This window comes from Alnus glutinosa, chromosome 14, assembly GCF_958979055.1.
Source record: "Alnus glutinosa chromosome 14, dhAlnGlut1.1, whole genome shotgun sequence".
Lineage (NCBI taxonomy): Eukaryota > Viridiplantae > Streptophyta > Magnoliopsida > Fagales > Betulaceae > Alnus > Alnus glutinosa.
In genome coordinates, this window is record NC_084899.1 from 4,397,519 (window position 1) to 4,407,351 (window position 9,833).

Consider the following 9,833-nt stretch of genomic DNA (forward strand, 5'->3'; position numbering starts at 1 on the left):
CTAAAACGTAAAATACTACCCAGCTCTAAAACATGTTCTATGGCCCATTAATTACTTAGCCAAAAGGAATCAAAAACACACTTACCCTCCCCTCCCCCTTCTTCTTCTTCTCTTTTCTTCTCCTTCTTCTTCTTCTTCTTTCTTTTTTTTTTTTTTTTTTTTATTGAAAAATAAAATTGTTGTGATATAAAGTTGAAATAATTTATATGAAAAATTAAAAAAAAAATTGTATTGTATTGAGTTTTTTATTTAAAAAATAATAAAAAAGTGTTGATGTGATATAAAATGTGAAAAAGTTACGAATATTTTGAAGTTATTGAAGTTATTAATTTTTTTTTAGAGAAGTAAAAGTAAGAAAAGAGAAGGAAAAAGTGGTTTTCAAACGGCCCTATCCTTGAACCTTCTCCAAGCTTCCACAGTGACATACTCCTGTTCTACCCAAAGCTCCACTCAGCCGAACTTGGTTTAGGCCATAGCTTTTGGATTTCTGGACAGACAAATCCTGTCCCCTGGATAGCTCTACCGCCATCGCGGCAACGAAGCCGACCATGGCTAGCCTGCCGTTGATCCTCTCCGGTGTGGGCCCACCGAATGCGAACAGGTCAGAGAACTTGGTGCTCACCTGTTCATATATAGCAAAACACGTACGTACGTTGTTAAAATATAATGCATGTAACAACAGATCGAATGTTAGGGTCATTTCTTACTTACAGATAATTAGCTGTACGTAATTGACATGATGAGAAAAATAAGAGAGAAATTAAGCTTGAGATTTTAGCTAGGTACCTTTGCCATGGACCGCACTCGCACGCTAGAATTCCTTGGCAAGCGTGGCACAGAAGAAGTGGGAAGAAACTGGTTGACCCTAGCAGACGCATTGGCCATACGGGTCAGAGGGCTGGCCAAGATGGATTGCATTACAGCCGAAGTAGTCATCGCGAATGCTTTGAAGAATCAGGAAGGGAATACTCAATTAATATGCAGCGTAGAAATGTGAGTGTCAACTGTCAAGCTTGCACTTCCATAGGAGTTGGGCTGTTTGTGTGTATATAGTGTGTGCATGAGGGCAGCTGGCAGGCAGATCGATCAGCCCGCGGTGGATATTTAGGATCCCCATCCCACACGTCTTCCATATATGATGTCGGTGATGGTTTTCGTGGCTATTGCTTTCTCGGATCATCGAGTTACCAACTGCCTTTTTCCTGGATATGCTAATGATATGGATGACGTGATGGAGAGTTTCCCTCTGATGGTTGGAATTATCTGCAGTTCCCTGTTCTTGGTGTTTCCAAATGGTAAGATATTTCACTTCACTGCGGCCACCGCTGGTGGCTCGCTCCTGATCCTCTATAGTTGGTACGGTCGATGCGTTGACCGTGGCCACCCCACTGTTTGTTATATTCAGTCCGGTCCTCGTCCCTGCATGGCAACGTCAAGCTCGTCTGCCCCGCCGTCGGCAAGCTGCTCGCCCCCGAGTAAATCTCTGCCCAGGTATATCTTGGAGCGTCCATGCAATCTACAATTTAATGGCCCGTGGAAGAACCAGATTAGCACTTTGGTACAGTTGTACTGAATCTTCCTCTACCTGCATGCGGTTGGAGGCGTGTGAGAGAGAGGGAGAGAGAAAGATTAAAATAAAAACAAAAAATTGCGAGTGAGGGTGAAAGCAGCACGTGCAGTGGACGAGTTGAGTTTCTTTTGCTGTTTTACACAAAACGCTGCCGTTTAGACCAAGGGTATTTTTGTAAACTTCTACTAAAATTGCATGTGCAGCGCACATGTTTGAGTTTCCATCACTTCAGATGGCAAAATTGACGGAAGGTGGTACATTGAAATATTTTGAAACTTTATAGTGTAATTGACGAAATTAAAATATTAGTGGGTGAATTACAAATTGGTGGCAACTTTATAAGGTAAATTGGATTTTTTTTTTATTTTTTTTATTTTTATCAATTAAGTGTTTGAATAACAATAAGTAGCCCCACCCTCTCTTTTTGATCTCTTGCTCTACAATTCGCACCCTCTCTAGAACATGAAAATCCAAAAAAGAAATGGAGTTTTTTGGTTCAGAGAGAAAGAGAGAGACCACGTATTTATTTATTTATTTTTTTAGATTTTTATTTATAAAATACTAAAAATATATTTATTTAAAGGTGAAGTGAAAATTCTCACATGGCATTGACGGATGTCCACAAAGTGGACCAAAAAAACACAGAAGGTAGCGAAATTTCATTTTTAAAAAATAAAAAATTGATTTCAAATTGCACATTAACTTAATGGTTTATGAGATATTTATCATTTTTCTAATTTGCTGAATTAAAATATTGTATAAAAAAAAAAATCCAATATCTACAGTTTCTTAGTGGAAGTTATGAGCATTTGATTTACTAAAATATTGTTTAAAAGATCCTATATCTAGAACTGGACTAAACTGATGATTCTGAAAAACCAAACGGGTCATATTGTCCAAAAGAAGAGAAATATTGGTTCAATAACAAAACCCTAACTCTAGAAGCATATTTCTTAGGCCTACAAATACGAAGCAGAGACATCGTTTAAAATAATCATAACTGAATGGTAAAGCGGCGGTGATGGTGACTGGCATCAATTTTGATTTACGAACCAAAAAACAGAAACCAAAATGTTTAGATCGTCTCTGCCACAATGTTTGGTTTCATTTTTCTGCGGAAATTGTTGTCTAGATATTGCTTTAAACACTCAACCAATGAGTAATGCTATACAACTCTGACCGCATATATTGCATGGACTACGTACTCTTCAACCAATCAGAAGATGCTCTCGAATTCTCCAAAGTCTAAAACTAAAATCGGGCTCGGATTGCTATGCGCTTAAGGCTCGTTTAGATTGCTGTTTTATTAATTACAATTTTAAAAAGTAGTGAGTTCAAAATGCTGTTTTTAAAAATGTAATTTTTAAAATCACATTTAAGGTGCATTTGAAATTAAGATTTCATAGGTGATAAATACAATTTTAAACTAAATTGTTTAGAAACTACGATTTTAAAAATTGTGATTTAAAAATATAAAAAATTTATTTTTTCAAATCGCAAGTAAAATGATGCGTTTTTGAAAACACAAAATTTTAAAGGTTAAACTGCAATTTTGCCAAACTTTTTTTTAAAAACGCAAAATTTTAAAGGCTAAACAATAATTTTGCCAAACACTAAATTATATTTTTTAAAAATCACATTTTAAAATCATTATTTTAAATTACACTTTTTAAAATTGTAAATCCAAACGAATTCTACGCGTTTCGAAAAATTTGTTAAAAAATGATTTTCTATCACTTAAGTGTTTGGATAACAATAAATAGCCCCTAACCTGTTACCATAAATCGCGGAATTTTCCACATTTTTAGAATTTGCATTTTTTAAACCGCAATCCCAAATATCCAACCATTTGTTAATTTTTTTTTTTTCAGGTACACGCATGGCTTCAAGGATGTTGTGGGCTTCAAGGGCTGCCTCGTTCCTCAGGGTCTCAGCGTTCCAAAGAGGCTTTGCTTCTGGTATGTCAGACTTTTGCCTTTATGCCGTCCTTTCTGTATTGATGGGTGATTCTCTGTTTGCTTTTCGTTTGTATTTATTGATCGGAAAGAAGATGAATGCTTGTATAATATTTCCTAGGCTTCGATGGGGATGTGGATCTCTCATTTATGTCTTTGTTAAAATGCTTGATCTATGATTCTTCCAGCAGAATATTTGACTTTCTTTTCGGAATGGGGTTTGTTTGCTTTTGTCATCGGTATCATATCTGCCAAGCTTCGGATTTTATTACTGCAGAGATCAATGGGTTCTTGATCTTAGGCAAATTTTTCTGCGAATTCTTTTCTTTTCAATGAAAAAATGAAACCTAAGCCATTGTCTCGCACGTCTTATTTTCAAAAACGAAACCCAAGTACGTTTATTTTGAAGCTGTCGCTGTCGCTGTCACTACGGACGATGATCTGGGCAACCATGGTGGAAAGGTCGGAATGCCACTGGATCTTCTTGTTTGCCCCCTTGGGTTATATCATTTAATACTATGGCAACTGTTTATTTGGAGAAGGTTTGGGGAACAAAAGCTTCAATTTTTACTTCCAATATTCCACAATTTAAAATAGCAACCATATATATCTTTTTGTTATGCTTATTTATATAAAAGCGGGTTGAGAATTTTGAGTGGCGAAGATTCTGTATGAAATAACAACCCAAAAATACTATGGGGGTCCAAAATCAAATAATTATAATTACCACGAGAGGGTGTGTATAGAAATAAAAGGTACTAAGGTAGGTACGAACATATGATCTATAGTGTGTACTGTTGTTATTTTGTGATGATTGATGCATTGAATATTTTAGGGTTGTAAGCACTTGGAGTCTGATAAAAATGAGAATGATAATTAAGAAAGTTTTGATGATTTGTCAGTGGACCAATAAAATGATAAGTTTTTAAACGTTTCCACTATTAAAGGGTTTCCAAAGTGATGCCCACAAAATCTGCAGTTCTAGTCTCTTTTTCATTTGAGAATGCAGTGGTACTCCTCATTTTCAATGAGCATAGCAACATATTTGCGGATTGTACTTGATAGATTTTGTGAGACAAGCAGTGAACAGTGTTATGCCTGTTGCATATTGTGATATTATTGGTATTAGTTTTAGCATTACTGTTATGATCATCTGTGTGAAAATCATTGTTTAAATTTCCCGTACAGATTGTTGTACAAGAGCACACTAAAAAGCTGTAACTTCATGATAATCGTTCTAGCTCCATTTCGACTCTTTGACAGATTCTTTTGTTCATACTAAATCCAAATGGTCCTCAACAAGGCAAACGTGATGCTTTTTGCAGCAATTCCGCGCCCCCCCCCCCCCCCCCCCACCCCCTTTTTTTGTCTATGTTCAACTATTTAAAAGCTTTTAACTCTTTGTTTTAAATCTCTTTAGCACTCAACAATAGACGTCATCTTTTCTTTTATTGTGATCAGTGTTACTGGTTTGCTTATAATATGGTTCATCATATGCACATGTTATATGGAGCTTATACGTATTAAGAGTTTGTACAAAGTTATGTAAAGATGATAGACATTTATGTTTTTGGTGGGCACACTTCAATTTCAAGGACTTCTCCATAACAGCATAAGCATTTACTTTTATGGAAAAACAATTTTCTTCAATGAAAATGTAACCATGCTACTATTAATTATCATGTGCCAAGACCATAAGGGGTGTCAAGAAATATTGTTGTGTGCTGCAATATTTCTTTTTGTTTCTAGAAATAGAATCACTTTAGTTAATCTTGATTTTGGGAAATGTGGAAATGAGATGTTGCTTGAATAATTAGAAATTGACCTGCCTTTTGTGCTTATAATTTTCTTCCCATATTACGTGCAGTTGTGGAGGATTTTATGTACACGGACACGCATGAATGGGTGAAAGTTGAAGGGAATTCTGCTACTGTTGGTATAACTGAACATGCCGAAGATCATTTTGGTGATGTTGTGTATGTTGAATTACCGGAAGTGGGGGCCCCTGTAACACAGGACAGCAGCTTTGGTGCAGTTAAGAGTCTCAAGGCTACTCGCGATATATATTCTCCCCTTTCAGGAAAAGTGCTTGAAGTTAATGGAGAGCTCACCGACTCTCCTGGTCTGGTGAGTCTCGTGTTTTGATTTGAGTTTCAGTTCTTTTTGTGGATTTTTCCTTTTTCCTTATGGTCTAGCTAAACTCCAGTAAATGCATAGATTGGAACTGGAAAGAAAAGATAACCATATTTCCTGATAACATATTTCCTGATAACCATATTTCCTTTTTCATGGTTGACTGAAACCGAATGTTCTATGTTGTGAAACATCTAGGAGCTAAACTAGTGTTTCAGCATTTGTGCCAGCAAAACATATACTGAAATTAGTTTGTGTCAGTGGTACCCAAGGTTCTATTGGTTTATGTATACGAAATTCCAAGCACAAGTGCTCTTGAGCTCTTTTATTTTTTTTGTATTTTTGGTTGGGGGTGGGAACCAGGGTGCAAAGATTGTTGCATATCCCCATTGAGGCTTATCTGCTGAAGTGGACTTACCAAACAAAGTACTCTCTCTCTCCCCCCACCCCCTTTTTTTTTGCTTTTTGGTAAATAGTCTTTCTTTATTATCTCCTCTTCATCCTGAAGCTTTGTGATAACATGTTATTTTCCTTCTTCCTAGTCCCTATGTTACCTAAAAATAGCTTAATCAAATACTTTTTCATCTTCTTAGAGCATTTCCAGCAGCTACCCAACCATATTTCTTAAGAGTAATGATTCACTACCACCTAAATATACAACTTTCCACCACCTTGTCTATGTGGCAAGGTGGTCCCCCACTTTAATTTATTTTTAAAAAATAAAAAAACTCAAAAAGTAGTGGGGGGCCACCTTGCCACATAGGCAAGGTGGTGAAAAGTTGTATATTTAGGTGGCATTGAATCATTATTCATTTCTTAAATGTAGGGAACAAAACTACTTTTTGTTTTCCTAAACAAAAATACTTCACAATAGCTTCTCTTTATCTTTCCCTATAACACTCAAATATTATTTTTAATTTTTTTCTTTTTTTATTCATTTCTTTTCTTCTCTCCCTCTTGTTGTCTCCGTCTTCCTTTCGACACAAGATGCAGAACCCTCTCGGGCATTAGCGGTTCCACACCCATCGTAAAAGGCTTACCATCAACACCAGTTCCACTCCATGGGTATTCCACTACACTAGTTCACTCCCATGGGTATTCCACACCCATCGTGAAAGGCTTACCATCAACACTAGTTCCACACCCATGGGTATTCCACACCCATCATAAAAGGCTTACCATCAACACCAAAAACAACTTCTAGAAGAAAGGCTGATTTAGAATTTACTTCAACAAGGACTCTAGCATCCTCCCCCCTGCCCGTGGGGCAATTTCTCTTCAGTTACTGAATCAGCATATAATGGCCTCCCCACCCCACTCGCAACCTAGCTCAAACAGGTGGAAGTCCAAAATTCCATAGGAAGATGAGTTAATTTTATCCATGGGTGTGGAATACCCATGGCATCGGCGGTTCTCCCTGAGCTGGTAAGCAGATGAGGCGGAAATCAGAAATTTGGGGAGGGAGAACGTAAAGCATAGAAAAATATAGGGTATCTGTTGTGAGCAACTTTTTATGACTTTCTTGGTATTTTCTCTAAATTTAAAGAACAAAACCCCTTATAGGGAGATTGCAGTGAATGCTCTTATCAATAGGCCTCTTTGACATTTATTATTGCCCTCCTCATAGGTACTGTAGATCCCTCCCCCTCCCCCCTTTCCCTTGAAGGGATAGAGGTACCACTTTGATGCAAAGGTTATGTTAGGTCAATACAACATCCATCTTTGACTGCATCCCATGAAGTTGTAACTAATCCTACAATTCATATGTTCTGTCTTCTTTTTTTGTTTTTTTTCCTGGGTTGTCCAGTCCCTCTCCTAGTCAGTTACTAGCAATTAATTGGTTCGTGCCGAGAAATACGTTGTCCGACTACATTTAATGCAAACAATTTTCTCCATCTTTGACTGCATCCCAGAGCATTAAAACAAACAGCTGGAGATGAAGATTGAGGCTCTAATAGGCTTAGTAAAACCAATTAGAGCCTTAATCTTCATCTCCAACTGTTTGTTTGAATGCTCTGGAAATTGCAAAATTTTTTGCCTTCCAAATTTTGTGCTCACTATCTACCATTATTCTTTGTTTGCCTTCCTCTCTTAGTACTAGATATCATGCCCACATGGCTCTTTTGTGTACAGTTGTTTTTCCTTCCTTTAATTTGTGAAGTTTAATATGAAGGTTGGACTTCCTTTTCCCTCATGCTTCTATTTGTTGTATGGTTATTGTATCATTTGAAAGTGCGTTTTAAAAAATTGCAATTTAAAAACGTAGAAAATCTGTGTTTTTAAATTGCTGACAAGGGAGTGCATTTTAAAAAATGCACGATTTTAAAGGTTAAAATGCTATTTTAAAGATTAAACTGCAATTTTATCAAACACTAAACTACGTTTTAAAAAATCGCGTTTTTTTTTTTTTTTAAATCACACGTTTTGAAATCGTAAACTCAAACAAACCAATATGTCTGATGTAGCTTTCTTGATGCAGGTTAACACAAGCCCATATGAAAAAGGATGGATAATTAAGGTAGAGGTGAGTGACACTGGTGAATTGAAGAAGTGGATGGAAGCAGAAGAGTACTACAAGTTATGTGAAGAGTTGAAGATCATGAGGGACACAAGGATTCGTCGTGAAAGAGCTTGTAGGTGTTTTTTGTCGTGAAAGAACTTGTAGGTGTTTTTTTTTCCATGGGGGGTTTGTTTCAGGGATAATCATTTGACAAATCAAGGAATCCAAATGGTGCACACTGCACATTTCTTTCTTTCTTTCTGTTTTTATCCAAACATGTGCTTTCACTGCTCTCCATTTGTTTCTTAAGAATAATCATCAGGGTTTCCACTTTTACCATTGGTGCTGCTCTGTTAGGTTTGGGGTTTGAGAACTATTCTAATTATAATGGAATTATTTTGTGGAATACTTTAGAAAGTTGGAAGTTAGCCGTACAAATTGTGAAATTCTAAGATTATACTTTCATTTATTTATCTTCTTTCTGGGGAGGTTGTTTTATGGCCATTTTTGTCTTTTGAGATTACCTTGGCGAGGCTGCTATTGGATTTACAGTAAGCAAGCTAGCAATTACAATTATTTTCCTTTCCGAAAGGATTCAGATATATTTGTTCATTTAAACAATAAAGTTATCTTTTTAATTAATGGGTTAAATACAATTCACCCTCTCAAACTTGCTGGCATTCTGTCTACTGTCCGTCAAATTAGACGGAATGTGAATTACGTTGGTACGTAACTTTTTTAATGCAAATTTGTTTGTTTTACCCTTATTTAAGCTTTGTCAATTACCGAATTGACCTTAAAATAATAATAATAAAAAAAAGCAAACGCTTACGCTGAAACAAAAAACACGCGTGCCATCATCTCCTACCTTCAGCCGGGTCTGAAACTCAGATCCGGGTCGGGTCGCCATTTGTTGATTTTCTGCCGTGATCATTGCCGCGTCGCCCATACTCCTTGCGCACACTGAAAGCGATCTACATGGATTCGTGGTACAGGAAAAGCTTGTTGGTGCAGTTTAGTCGAGATTTGGTTGGTGTTATGCCATTACCAATCGCAGGTAACCCCCGGGCCTATCAATTGCCGAAACTCGATCATTTCCACTCAGTGGACTTTGCACGTGTGGTCCAGAGCGACTAGGACTCCTCGTCCGTCATTGATTTGAACCATCAGGATCTCAGGACTCGGAGAGAAATCGATCTCAATCAACCTCCACCACTGGAAATCGCCTAAGCTTTTTTCGGAAATCTACAGATTTTAATTTAATTTCTTTGGTTTTTAATTTCGTTTTCATTTTCTCTAAGTTCTTTGGTTTTCAATTCTTCTCACTAAAACTTGATTTTATAGCATGAGAAAAACAAAAGAACACCAAAATACTGCACCTGATCTCCAACCTTCCAGCGCGAAACTCTTTCTCCGACGGCTATGACGATCCCCCCTTCGGCCCTCCCCCACTTTTTTACTTATTCAAGATTACGAACATTTATCTTTTCCGTTTGTGTTGCAATTTTTGCTGACCCATCCGGGCTTTCATGTTAATGCAGTATTCGGTGGATCAATCGGCCACAGATAAGCTGGAGAACATCTGTTACGGGTAGCGGGTACTCGTATGTCTACCACATGCTTGTTTCTATTCCTCAAAGGGCGCTAGCCCACTTTCCTTTTCAGTTTTGCAGAT

General features: G+C 37.2%; 2 protein-coding genes across 2 annotated transcripts; one reads left to right on the forward strand and one right to left on the reverse strand.

The window, feature by feature from the left end:
• Positions 1 to 388: 388 nt before the first annotated feature.
• Positions 389 to 936, reverse strand: LOC133857545 (early light-induced protein, chloroplastic-like). The gene is made up of 2 exons (XM_062292809.1): positions 787 to 936; positions 389 to 622 (listed from the first exon to the last, which is right to left on the reverse strand). The coding sequence occupies exons 1-2, from the start codon at positions 934 to 936 to the stop codon at positions 389 to 391; spliced, it is 384 nt and encodes a 127-aa protein (XP_062148793.1).
• A 2,437-nt stretch (positions 937 to 3,373) lies between these two features.
• LOC133857795 (glycine cleavage system H protein 2, mitochondrial-like) lies at positions 3,374 to 8,604 on the forward strand. The gene is made up of 3 exons (XM_062293141.1): positions 3,374 to 3,528; positions 5,393 to 5,652; positions 8,138 to 8,604. Exons 1-3 carry the CDS (start codon positions 3,450 to 3,452, stop codon positions 8,309 to 8,311), a joined length of 513 nt encoding a protein of 170 aa, XP_062149125.1. The 5' UTR covers positions 3,374 to 3,449; the 3' UTR covers positions 8,312 to 8,604.
• The last annotated feature ends 1,229 nt before the right edge of the window (positions 8,605 to 9,833 follow it).

Excerpts from the sequence above, each read along its gene's own strand:
- LOC133857795 (XM_062293141.1), top strand. The coding sequence starts at position 3,450 with ATGGCTTCAAGGATGTTGTGGGCTTCAAGGGCTGCCTCGTTCCTCAGG. Across the intron at positions 3,529-5,392 it reads CCAAAGAGGCTTTGCTTCTG|TTGTGGAGGATTTTATGTAC; the intron begins GTATGTCAGACT and ends TATTACGTGCAG. Across the intron at positions 5,653-8,137 it reads TCACCGACTCTCCTGGTCTG|GTTAACACAAGCCCATATGA; the intron begins GTGAGTCTCGTG and ends TTCTTGATGCAG.
- LOC133857545 (XM_062292809.1), bottom strand. The coding sequence starts at position 936 with ATGACTACTTCGGCTGTAATGCAATCCATCTTGGCCAGCCCTCTGACC. Across the intron at positions 623-786 it reads GAGTGCGGTCCATGGCAAAG|GTGAGCACCAAGTTCTCTGA; the intron begins GTACCTAGCTAA and ends ATATATGAACAG.